This window comes from Periophthalmus magnuspinnatus, chromosome 14 (genome assembly GCF_009829125.3).
Source record: "Periophthalmus magnuspinnatus isolate fPerMag1 chromosome 14, fPerMag1.2.pri, whole genome shotgun sequence".
In the NCBI taxonomy this organism is placed as follows: Eukaryota; Metazoa; Chordata; class Actinopteri; order Gobiiformes; family Gobiidae; genus Periophthalmus; species Periophthalmus magnuspinnatus.
Window position 1 is genome coordinate 9285012 of NC_047139.1, and position 13757 is coordinate 9298768.

The 13757-nt window shown below is 37.4% G+C and overlaps 3 protein-coding genes across 3 annotated transcripts; all 3 read left to right on the forward strand.

Annotated features, from left to right (window-relative positions):
• Nucleotides 1-838: 838 nt before the first annotated feature.
• On the forward strand, nt 839-2856 carry LOC117381647 (olfactory receptor 1-like). Its single transcript, XM_033978639.2, has 2 exons — nt 839-847; nt 1873-2856. The coding sequence occupies exons 1-2, from the start codon at nt 839-841 to the stop codon at nt 2854-2856; spliced, it is 993 nt and encodes a 330-aa protein (XP_033834530.2).
• A 3860-nt stretch (nt 2857-6716) lies between these two features.
• Nucleotides 6717-7718, forward strand: LOC117381648 (olfactory receptor 146-like). The gene has a single exon (XM_033978640.1). The coding sequence runs from the start codon at nt 6717-6719 to the stop codon at nt 7716-7718; it is 1002 nt and encodes a 333-aa protein (XP_033834531.1).
• A 2004-nt stretch (nt 7719-9722) lies between these two features.
• On the forward strand, nt 9723-10628 carry LOC117381650 (olfactory receptor 1-like). Its single transcript, XM_033978642.2, has one exon. It carries the CDS (start codon nt 9723-9725, stop codon nt 10626-10628), a length of 906 nt encoding a protein of 301 aa, XP_033834533.2.
• The last annotated feature ends 3129 nt before the right edge of the window (nt 10629-13757 follow it).

Below are 13757 nucleotides of genomic sequence, written 5' to 3' on the forward strand. Positions count from 1 at the left end.
AGTAACTGGCAAGGGGCATTGTTCCTCACCGATTTATTATTACTCTCCGAAAAATAATTGCATTTGACCCTCTGAACATTGATGAAAAGTCTCACTTAGGAGTGTAGGATCGACCAGCCCAGCAAAAAATGCCAACAAAGCCCAACATGTACTAATTCAACACAGGGACCACAAATTTGGCCCCATTGGGAGTGGGAGCAGGCATATTCTGTAGAGTCATGAAATTCAGAACAACGATGTAACAAAATCTATAATGGATATGGGCCATTTTTCACAGTTGGCCAGAAGGTGCACAAAGACTCCTATGTTGTTTTTTTTTAATCTTATATGGTCAAATAATGGTCTTATATGGTATGCATATAAGCATATGCTTGAACATGGTGAAATTTGAATCACTTATACACTGGATGCCACTGATTTTATTGATATGTCACAATGATCAATGTTAGAGCCTCACCTATGGAACACCCACTGTTTACAATGGAGAGAAAAAAACAACAACTTTGACTTTAAGTTGTGAAACTTTGCAGAAAATAGTGTTATATGCCTCTGATTAGAAAAGCCAATGAGACCCATGCACTATTTTGAAGAGTTTTCCTCTCCTGACCTCCAAAGCTCCCCTGTTCAGTGAGTAGCACTCTGACACAAATCACGCAGTAGAGAGGGAAAGACCCACTGAACATGAACAGAAACACACCAAAGCTGGCAGACTGAAACAGCTCAGTGTGAGATTAATTCTCATAACAATATTTTACATGCTCCACAAATGTAATATTAGGATTACCAAAATGATTTCTATTTGCTAAATAACAATTTTTCATAGTTTTCTTCTAAATCAATGGCAATGGTACCAAATACTATTGAAATGTATGTAAACGCCTGACTTTTAAGAAAGTAATGAAAAATTGTCTAAAAAAATACTCTCATTATTCTAGAATTTAGCAAATAGAAATTATTTTGGTAATCTTAATTGACCTAAAACAGGAAAAGTTTGCCTGATTTCATGTCAAACAGTGAGAAAAAAAGCATATATGTCTTTTAAACTGTATATTATCTTTCAGTTGAATTCATGGAGCATGAGACATCATTTTCACACATGGATTGTCCACCACAGAGTCCAGACCTTAACCCCATTGAGAATCTTTGCGATGTGCTGGAGAAGACTTTGTGCAGCGTCAGACTCAACCAGCATCAATGCAACATCTTGGTGAAAAATGAATGCAACACTGGATGGAAATAAATCTTGTGACATTGCAGAAGAGAATTCGAAACTATGCGACAGAGAATGTGTGGCATAATCAAAACTAAAGGCTGAACATTGAAATATCTATTAATCTATTAATATAGTTTTTGGTCTCGACTATATGTATGTATGTATATATATATATATATATATATGTATATATATATGTATATATATATGTGTATATATATATATATATGTATATATATATACATATATGTATGTATGTATGTATGTATATATATATATATGTATATATATGTATATATATATATATATATATATGTATATATATATATATGTATATATGTATATATGTATATGTGTATATGTATGTATGTATGTATATACATATGTATGTATATATATGTGTGTGTGTGTGTGTATATATATAAACTATTAACAGTGATTATGATTTAAAAAAAATCTTTCTCAACTCATAACTTACATAATTTACATATTACACCGGAGGCTGGCAGTTGTTTGGTCCCCAAAGTTCAACACTGTATGTATGTAAGTATGACGTCAATGGATTGAGGGGCATATCCTGCAATAAAAGAATTTTGAAAGGCATTCAGTTGTTCAGTGCACAGTGTAGGAGCTTTTTTATTCTCCTTTTCCCGCAAGAGTCGATAAACATGGAGGAGAGTAGCTTTGCTTTATCAAATATGACTTTTGTTCGTCCAGCACATTTTTACATTAATGGGTTTTATGACTTTCCACATGGTACATATTTCTACATTTTCCTGTGTTTTGTTTATATAATGACTGTCTTTGGAAATGTGGTTCTTCTCCTGATTATTTTGCTGGTCAGATCTCTTCATACGCCCAAATACATGATTGTGTTCAACCTGGCTCTGACAGACCTGTGCGGCAGCACTGCTCTCATTCCCAAACTCTTGGACACTTTTCTGTTTGAAAACAGATACATCTCCTATGAGGCGTGTCTTAGTTACATGTTTTTTGTGTTGTTTTTCGGCAGTGTTCAGTCCTGGACACTTGTGGCAATGTCTTTTGACAGGTTTGTAGCTATTTGTTTCCCTTTACACTACCACAGTGTTGTGTCTAAACCAGTTATCGCAGCATTACTCACTTTTGTTTGGCTTTTAGCTCTTGGGGTAATAGCCCCTCTGGCTGGCCTCATTGATCGTCTGTCCTTTTGTAAAACTGTGGTCATTCAGAGTTTTTATTGTGACAATGCTCCTGTGTATCGTATATCATGTAACACTTATTTCATAAACAACCAAGTTGGCATTTTTAGTGCTGTTATAATGCTGTTGGTTCCCTTGGCTCTTGTAGGTTGTAGTTATGCCTGTATTACATATGCACTAAAGAGGATTGTGTCTGGAGGAGAGCGTCTTAAAGCTCTTAAAACCTGTACATCTCACTTAATCCTTGTGGCTATATTTTTTATTCCAGTCATTAGCACAAATATAGCTGTACATTTCCCAAACTTTCACCCAAATACGCGCATGATCAACTCCGCTTTGACTCACACAGTGCCAGCTCTACTAAACCCTTTTATTTACTCTCTCAAGACAGAGGAGATGCTTACTGCCATTAAAAAGATCTGCAGGAGAAGAGGAGCACAGCACAACGAGACATTAATGTGACAATTGCTAAAAGTTTTGGGGGAGTCAAACCTTCCCGAGTCCAAGTGAAGGATGGATCAAATGCAGAAAATAAATGTATTGTACTTTAAAGGGCAACCTGACAAGAAAATGGTTACCCTACTGTCTCTGTTAATGTCTTATATGAGTGAGAAAAGCACAATGTGGTTGATGACCAGCAAGGGACAATAAGTTGTTTCACTCTTAGGACTAGAAATGCAGCATAACACAGTGGCTTCAAAAAGTCAACTGTTAACTTTAAATTTTAGATGAATTGTGTCAAAGCATTCTATTGGCCTTGAGTTTTAATGACATTAATCCTCTGGCCCAAAGCTCATGTGTCTAACCTTGGTGAATGGAATGTGTCTAAGTGATTCTTTGTCCGTTGAGCCCGTACACTTCTGTTCTCGTGTTATCAGCTCTAACCAATCCAAGCGCAATGTTTATACAGCATTACTAGGAAGGAGGAAGGCTGGCTCATAAAAATGCAAATTATAACATTCTTAACCAATCTCTGCCAAACACAAGCAGTTTTTCTTTACAATCAAGAAATATTCACTATGACCACTCCCTGAATCACCGGGTTGTAGTAAAAAGTTGAAAGAAAGATCCAAGGTACTTGAATGCAAAGCCTTAATTTATTTGAACACCAGAGCGTTCTGACTCTGAAACTCTGACAATAAAATGCTTTATAGTTCAATGTTGACAGTACACAGCTTACTCAGTTTGACTTCAAGAGCCGCTTATACATCTGTACTGGGGCAATACAAATTTTGCTCAAATACATGGAAGACAATGGGGGCAGGAGCTCTAAAGCCTAGGTCATGTGACAAGACAAAGGCTGAAAAGTGTGTGTGTGCCTCAAGTCCTGAAATCCTGGCCCAAGTGTGTGTGTGTGTGCCTCAAGTCCTGGGCCCATTCAAGTCAATGGGCCGAGCTCAATGGTGCATGTCTCTAGATTAGCCTTTAGTGACTAGGTACATGCGGGGGCCCTCCTCCCAGCGGACACTCGAACAAATGTGAGTGCGCACAAAGAGCAAGGTCTTGTGTATCATGTGACCTCTCTGACCAATCAGAGTAGCTAGAGCAGAGCAGAGCAGAACGGAGCAAAGTGAGCCAAGGCTACTGAGTAACAAGCAGTTTTTAAGACAATTGAAGAATTTTGAGCTGAGAAAAACTTTATGCTGAAAATAGATCATAATTGAGACAAAATCCAACATTTTTGAACACTATAGAAGCCCTGTCAGACAAACACAAGCAGTTTGTGATTACATTGCACTTTATGGAAAAAATTCTTTATGGGCAGGAGTCTCTGGACTTTAAAGAACACATTTTATTCAAAATAGACTTTTTGGAGCAAGTTTGAATATGGTTCCCTCATTAAAAATATACCTTGAATTGTTTTTATTTACATTCACACTGGTTTAAGTAATCTTCTATAGAAAGTCCTAACAAAACACTATTTGAAATTTCCCGCAACTGTGGCATCATAGATAGAAGGCCTGTGAAGTTTTTAAGTCCACAAATCATCCACAGACTCATTTTAAGCATTTCTGCCATCAAATCACGCTCATTACTGCTGTATGTTTAAACTAACATATCCAGACATGATCCCCATTACAAAGTGTTATTGTTTATGCTGTGGGAATTGCTTGTGTTGCCAGTTGATGGTAAGCGGTACCAGATCAGAGTATATTGAGCACTGAGGCTGGGGAATGATGGTCTGTTTTTTTTGGTTGTTTTTTTTTTAAGTACGCACCATTTTAAGTTCTAAACAATGCAATTCCAGAGCTAAAATACTCCAGGCCATGTTTAAAGACCAATAACAATTCAAATAATACATAATATTTGTTGTTTAAGGATGTAGAACTGACATCTAAATGTATAGCTGATAGTTTAATGAGCCGCTGAACTGCTGTTAAACACACCTCTAATACATGTGAAAAAGCATCTCAAATGATAGGTGTGTGTGTGTATTTTTTATTACTTCTGCTCCTTTGAAAACTACATTTCATTGTTTAAAATTTGTGAATGAGCAATTTTAAACGATTGTATACCATTTACAAAGCCCTGCTGATGCATAAACTGTGCAGTGTTCCATGCACATAATAAATTAGACCGTGTCCGCTAAAGAACGTGATTTGGATTGTCACCTCTTCACCGCAGGCTAAGATTATATGAGGTGCAGCTCTCGTGCAGAGGCCACAAGTATTTCAAATCAAAAGTAAAAATAAGAATTAAAAGTAACGAGAGTAGCTCAGTGCGGTGATGGTGATGGTGTGCAGATTCTGAAGGTAGTGACCGCAACAGTATAGCAGAGCACAGGTTGCAGTCTGAGTGAGACATTTTTTGGACTGTTCAAGAGAAGTAGCTAAAATAGTTTGTGTCCAGGGTGAGAAACATCAGCTGTGATCCGAACTGCTCGCCCCCCCCGAGTCCTGGAGACATGCAGGTCTTGGAGAGATGGGGGGCTGCAGCTGATGCTCGCCTCCCACTTGAGGTCTTGGGTGATGATGGTGCTGCAGGATGATGTGGAGAGCCAGGTTGATGGTTTGGTTTATAGTTAATAAGTCGAGTGATCCAGGGCCACACAGTATCTGATCTGAGTGAGCACTGAGCCAAGTGCACCCCAGCTCTCACAACCCTATAGCTCTACAGGAGATTAGGACTACATTTAAGAGACATCCAAACAATCAATATTCTAAAAAGTAAGTAAGTAAAGTAAGTAAAGTTAAAAACATAGTGATTCTATCAAACAATCCTCTCAGAAAGAACTATATATATATATATATATATATATATATATATATATATATATATATATATATATATATATATATATAATAGACTTGGACAGAGTATAATACACTTGGAGAGCGTTACCCATACGTTTGTCTCCAGTAGGTTAGACTGCTGTAACAGCCTGCTCACTGACCTCTCAAATGAGTGTTAAGACAACTGCAGTACATCCAGAACACTGCTGCTCGGGTCCTGACTAGAACCAGGAAGTACAAGCACATAAGTCCTGTGCTCAGAGAATAGACCAAAAGTACATCTCCCACATGTGAGTGACATATGAACCATGTTACAGCAGCTATTTGAAAAAAAACATCTGGTATAAGTAATCAGATGTAAGTAAAGTCTGTGTGGAGTGTATTTACTTCCTTACTGCAAATCTGGATGTTGCTCATGTTTTCTTTCCTGTTTGGCACATAAGAGAGGAATACTTGAACAGCTCTTGCCTGTTTGCAGTTGGATGTGCCACAGGTTTAGGCGGCTTCCTCAAGGGCTTTCTTTCGACTGTAATCTGCTATATCTCACTTTGCGGTTGAGCTGTCTATGAAGCATGGTTGGACAGATTCTGAGACATTTTCGAAACCCCCAGTGCCAGATAAACAGTGATAGGAAAATAATCTGTCAGCTAGGTATGAGGAATGAGCAGACCCAGAGGATAGTGTCTGACCACACCCATGTCCTCTATGCTGAGTATGACCTCCTGCATGGCAGACTCCACTGATTACATCTTTGCTCCTAAATCAGTTTCTAGAAAGGAATCTGCTCTGTTAATGGTGTTTATTGTGAGTGTGACTTGCTGTGTGTGTATCTTTTTCTTTAAACATACAGCACTAGTCTAAGACAAATTACCCCTAGGGGATAGTCACGTATATTGTATTTTGTATTTTATTGTACTTGGATGGCAGAGCCTTTGCAACAATGCAAGATGTGGAGATGTTTTGCCTACAGGGACATACCCCAGTTGTGGGTCAGCATCAGGGGAGTGTGAGGAGTGTATTTAACCACAATGCCATGGGCAATCTTCACTTATCTCTGTGCTCAAGCTGTTCAGAACTGCAATTTCAAACATGGAGAAGGAAATCTTACTGAACATGACATTTATCCATCCTGCTCAGTTTTACATTAATGGGTTTTATGACTTTCCCAATGGTATTTATTTTTATATTTTCCTGTGTTTTGTTTATATAATGACTGTCTTTGGAAATGTGGTTCTTCTCCTGATTATTTTGCTGGTCAGATCTCTTCATACGCCCAAATACATGATTGTGTTCAACCTGGCTCTGACAGACCTGTGCGGCAGCACTGCTCTCATTCCCAAACTCTTGGACACTTTTCTGTTTGAAAACAGATACATCTCCTATGAGGCGTGTCTTAGTTACATGTTTTTTGTATTGATTTTTATCAGCATGCAGTCCTGGACACTTGTGACAATGTCTTTTGACAGGTTTATAGCTATATGCTTACCTTTATACTATCACAGTGTCATGACTAAACCAGCTGTGGCATTAATGCTCTTATTTGTCTGGCTTTTAGCTCATGGTGTCATAGGAACTGTAGTGGGCCTCATAAACCGTCTCTCGTTTTGTAAATCTCTGGTCATTCAGAGCTTTTACTGTGACCATGCGTCGATGTATCATCTTGCATGTAATAGTGCATTGGTAAACCGTAGATTTGTTGTTTTTAGTGGTGCTATTGTGTTCATTTTTCCTTTATTTTTAATAGGCTCCAGTTATGTAAGTATTTCCGTAGCACTAAAGAGAACTGGATCTAGTGGAGACCGATTTAAAACTTTTAAAACATGCTCTTCTCATCTTATGCTTGTGGTCATATTTTTTATTCCTCTTGTGGGCACAAACATAGCTGCCTACTTCCCAAACTTCCACCCAAATACTCGAATGATCAACTCTACATTGTCACAGACATTTCCATCTCTGCTGAACCCTTTTATTTACTCTCTGAATACTGATGAGATTCGTGCCGCCATTAAAACAATTTGCAGGAGATACAGACCTAGGAGAAACTTGGAGAAACTAACACAGGTTGAACGAGACTGCAAAAATATTGAATAGATTGCTTTTTTATTCAAATTTGGGTAGTTTTCTCTGGTTATGTGGGCTATTTGTAGGAATTTGTAGTCCTCTTCAAGTGTGTAAGTCTTTATTTATTATTCTCTTAAGACAATTTATTGAAATATATTTGCATTTTCCTATCCAATCCACTTAATGTATATAACACCTTTTCTGAAAAGAAATGTTCCAAAATGCTATATAAAAAATATTAAAGAAATAAAATGAGCTCGACACACGGGGAGCGACGTCGCTCGCTCTCCATTTATTTTCAATGGTCTCTGTGCGACACTGCGTAAATCGCTCGTGTCTCTCACCTCCGCGTCAAGCGACGTGAAAACCTCGCGCTCGTGCATGTCGACGTGCACACGCGGGCCTGAGACGCGACTAATGAAAGTTGAAAAATGTTCTACTTTTATCCAATTATTTAGCCAATCAGCGAGAGTTTGATTGACGAGCCAATGCACTGTCCACTTCAGAAACATCATGGAGGAGAAAATTATACTCACGGTGTCGGATTTCCCAATTCTTTTTGACATCTCAAAGAGACTACCGAGATATATCAAAAAAAGCAGCTGCCTGGGAACTCGTTGGTGCCAGGGTGAATATGAGGGGTAAGTTAACATGCGCACATTTGTTAATTCAGGTAAATTTATGGAGGCTAATAACCAAATGTATTTTTTTAATGTTGAATCAGTCTTTAATACATTTATTTAAGGTTTTTACATTAAACAGAATTAGCTGCAGAATAGGGTGGACCCAGGATCGCTTTTTTGTTTAGTTTTGTAGAGTGCAACCAATTGTAATATTTTAGTCAAATGAAGCAAAACTTTACGAGATTTCATTTTAGCGTCTTTTTCCCATCTACCGCTATTAACCTCAAAATTCCCTCCAAATAAAAAGCCAATCAGACGAGTAGGAGGCTCGATCTGCTCTGGAACAGAGTGACGAGCTGCCGCTCGTCGCTGCAGTTTGTCTCTGCAGTTTGTCTCTGCCCGTGTGTTGATTTTAAAGCCCATGTGATGAGTGTCGCTGCACGGTGTCGTTAGTCGCTCCCCGTGTGTCGAGCCCAAAACAGTTATACAATACTTTGGTGAGAGAATAATTAAGGGGTGTAAATCAGACATGGGCAAACTACGGCCCAGGGGCCACATGCGGCCTTTTGGGTTTATTTATCTGGCCCGCCGAACATGACCAAATTATATTAAAATAGGTAAAGATAAGCCTTGTTCAATTTACCTTTTCAACAAGTTGTTGATCTTTTGGCACTTGATAAAACTGAATGTGTTTTTCAGTGTTTATTTAACTGAAATTTAATAAATTAATAATTACTGTAATTAATGCATTTGGAAAACAGTTTGTACATTGAGCCTTGCATCTTCATGTCTTCATGCTTTGCTACATGTTACAGACCAAATGTCTAATGGCGACAGTGGCTCAGTGGTTAGAGTGTTGGTCTCCCAACCCGAAAGCGGATCAAGTCCCACTCAGACCAAGTTTTGTTGTTGTGTCCTTAGGCAAGACACATTGCCTAGTATGAAAGTGGTGTGTGGTCGGAGGGGCCGATGGTGCAGATTGGCAGCCTCGCCTTTTAGAATCCATTGTGGCCCATGTGTCAAAAAGTTTGCCCACCCCTGGTGTAAATGTGTTCTTATAAATGTGTCTTGACTGTAGCCTATAAACCTAACAACAACTGTAGATTCATTTAAATGTATCATGGTGTTTAAATGTGTATCATTTTAATTATAAAATAGAAAAATATTGTTGAATAAAATCAAATATTATATAAAATGAATGTCACATGAACACTGCATATTATTATTAAGTAGCATATCTTTGTTCCAAGGCACCATGTGAGGTCTCAGGTGGATATATGCGTCTCTCGGAGAGAAATACGTGTATATATACCTCCCTGTCTTTAACTTGGCTTTAGTACATGGAAATCTGTGGATACACTTCAAACTGAATATGAACATGGGAAACAGTACTTTACCAAATGTTAGTCCAATGAAATTTTATATCAGCGGGTTTTTTGACTTTCCAGAGGGCAAATATTTCTACACTTTTATGTGGTTTGTTTATATAACAACTGTTTTTGGAAATGTGGTTCTTCTCCTGATTATTTTGCTGGTCAGATCTCTTCATACGCCCAAATACATGATTGTGTTCAACCTGGCTCTGACAGACCTGTGCGGCAGCACTGCTCTCATTCCTAAACTTTTGGACACTTTTTTGTTTGAAAACAGATATATTGAATTTAAAGCTTGTCTTAGTTACATGTTTTTTGTGTTGTTTTTTGGCAGCATGCAGTCCTGGACACTTGCTGTAATGTCTTTTGACAGGTTTATAGCTATTTGCTTCCCCTTGCATTACCACATTGTAGTGACTAAACCAGCTATAGCGTTGATGCTGCTGTTTGTTTGGCTCATATCTGTGTGTATACTGGGTGCTGTAGTGGGCCTCATTGATCATCTGTCCTTCTGTAAATCTTTGGTCATTCAGAGTTATTACTGTGATCACGAGTCATTGTATCGTATAGCATGTAACAGTGTGTTAGTAAACCAACAGTTTGCCATGTTTGGGGGTGTTGCAGTATTTTTGATTCCTCTGTCTTTAATAGGATGCAGTTATGTCAATATAGCTGTTGTACTGAAGAGGACTTCTGTTGGAGATCGTGTAAAAGCTATAAAAACCTGCACGTCTCACCTAATGCTGGTGGCCATATTTTTCATCCCTCTTATTAGTGCAAAAACTGTAGTTCATCTTCCTAGTTTTAACCCAAATACTCGCATGATTAACTTTATTTTATCACAAACAATACCATCATTACTGAACCCATTTGTCTATTCTTTAAAGACAGAGGAGATGCTAAATGTCATAAAAAGTATTTGCGGAAGATGTAAAAGACAATGAGCTAATACCATATATTTGTTTCAAAATGTATTTAAAAAAACAGTACAGTAACATGAAAAACATGTTCAATACATAAAAACACAAAATATTGACCTTAACGTTTACTTTAGCTCATCTTTAGTGTGGCAGTAATGCTTCACATAATAAATGTCTTTAATTCATTCTGTCTTATGCTCTAAATGCCATCGTATATTTAACCAGAAACTCCCATGAACGCATATACAATTATTACTCAATTACCTTCTAGATGCTGAGTGTTATTTCAAAAATATGTGTGGAAGTAAACATAGCACAATAAACTAGTAGCATATTGTTCATATTTGTACATAATAATAGTAATAAGAATGATAATAATAATAATTTATATATATATATATATATATATATATATATTATTTTTTTTTATTATTTTTTTTTTCAAACATAACCAACCAAGCAGTTATAGGAAATATATTATTCTTCCTAGCATTTTAATATTACTTGTATTTAATTCTGATTGTCTTGGGTAATAACGAGTAGAGACAAGTGTATGTAAATATTTTTCATTTTATGTGAGCATAGTTTCCAAAGGTCTTGTTAAACCACAATTTAATGCAAAAAACACAACTCTATTGTATTTGTATTATTGAAGTGCACAATTCAAATATGGAATAAAGTGTCATTCTTTAAAAAATAAAAATTAAAAAAACTAAATAAAACTTTACTTTTTATTGAATCATTACTAACACTGGTAATGACAGACACAAAAGCAGTAATGGGACTATTATCGATGAGCAATGGCACTCTCACATGTCCCCTCTTTCATATATATTACATTCTTGGGTCCTTTAGAGGCCTGTGAGTGCAGTATCTTTGTTGTTCCTAGTACTGTACTTTTCTCGACTGAGATGTCTGATGTTTTTTTTTAATCTGCTGTAGCCACCAGATAAACGGTTAACATACTCAAATCAAATATATCTTTTACTAGTAACAAGTGTAATGCTTATGCATTCGTAATAACAAAAAACAGTTGATATGTAGGTTAAATTGTTTATGTTAGAATTTGGCATATATTCACAAAGCAGAATGAGTCTCCCATTTGAGTTGCCAGCTGGTTTGAACCTAAAAGATCTGAATCCACACTACCTGAAGCAGCTCAGTGAGTTCATTCTGGAGGTTCTGAGTTTCACATGGCCTGTCTACTTAGAAAAACAACTTGTATGTGTCCTATATGTGCAGATTAAATGTGCAATATGCATAAACTGATTAAAACGACACCAACTGTAAACTAGACAGTGATTTGACACTGACAGTGTCAAAGTGCCAGGGTCTGGTCTCAAACCAGCGACAGTAATGTGAAATGTAACCAGGGACATAATGAATTCTCAAAGCTTTTTGTTTGGAGCAGAATGATGCCACCAGCTGGGATGAACATGGATGATATACATGTTCACACACACACGCAGGAGAGAAAATTTAAAATCAGCATGTCCGGTCCATAGGGTACTGCTACATCAAATTACACAGAAAGCTTACATGCAACTTGTCTCCAGAAATCCTACACTGGTGGACATTCCTAAAACATGTTTAAATCCAATGTGATTTAAAGAACATAATTTGCATAAGGGATCTGTAACCCTCTTCAAAACATACAGTATTTTGGTGTTAAATCAACCGATTGTAATTTTCATCTTGTAACAAAGATCTGTTAAATCTCAAAGTGCTTTATTTAACATTGATTTTATGTTGGACTCAAAAGGACTGAAACTGCATTAAAGCAGCTCAGAATGCTTGGAAATATATTTGAATGTAATTTGTAGGAAATTTTATAATAAATATACATTGTGTATTTGAAACCCATTGGAATATATTATATCCTCATTTGGTACTTAATGGCCCCAAGACCGATGCTATAGAAATCTATTGCATTATTATTGTTATTGTTATTAGTAGTGGTAGTGGTAGTATAAATACTGTAAAATGATTCACAGAAAGCTAATTAACAACATCTGAAACACCATTGGTGAAATACACTGCCTGGCCCAAAAAGAAGTTGCCACCAAAAAAAGCTCACACTCTAATATTTCATTGTTCCGCTTTTAGCTTTGATTACATCACACATTCGCTGTGGCATAGTTTCGATTTCACTTCTGCAATGTCACAATGATTCATTTTCCATCCAGTGTTGCATTCATTTTTCACCAAGATGTTGCATTGATGATGATAGAGTCTGACGCTGCACAAAGCCTTTTCCAGCACATCCCAAAGATTCTCAATGGGGTTAAGGTCTGGACTCTGTGGTGGACAATCCATGTGTGAAAATGATGTCTCATGCTCCTGATCCACTCTGTCACAATTTGAAACCAGATGAATCCTGGCATTGTCATCTTAGAATATGCCCGTGCCATCAGGGAAGAACAAATCCATTGATGGAATAAACCTGGTCATTCAGTATATTCAGGTGTCATCTGACCTCTTCTTTTAGCACAGACTGTTGCTGAACCTAGACCGGACCAACTGGAGGAGGCTCGTACCTATTTGCTTAGTTAAATCCAGGTGGTGACTTTTTTTTTTGGCCAGGCAGAGTACCTTGTTAATTGCACTGAAGCCTAATTGGGTGTCACAAGAGACACCTATGAGTTAGCTCTGAACCTGCATGGGCCTTTTGTACACCCCTCACTGCATGAACGATCATGTGATCACATGATCAAATGCTCACATGTGTGTCGTCATTCTGAAGTGCAGAGTAGGCCTATATTAACATCCTCTGACTGTTCATGTCTTTTATAAACTGTGCTATCTGATTACTGACTGATTATGAACATAGAGGAGACTAACTCATCTTTTGTTCGCCCTGCACTATTTTACATCAGCGGCTTTTATAACTTTGCACATGGTAGATATTATTACATTTTCCTGTGTTTTGTTTATATAATGACTGTCTTTGGAAATGTGGTTCTTCTCCTGATTATTTTGCTGGTCAGATCTCTTCATACGCCCAAATACATGATTGTGTTCAACCTGGCTCTGACAGACCTGTGCGGCAGCACTGCTCTCATTCCCAAACTCTTGGACACTTTTCTGTTTGAAAACAGATACATCTCCTATGAGGCGTGTCTTAGTTACATGTTTTTTTGTGTTGTTTTTTGG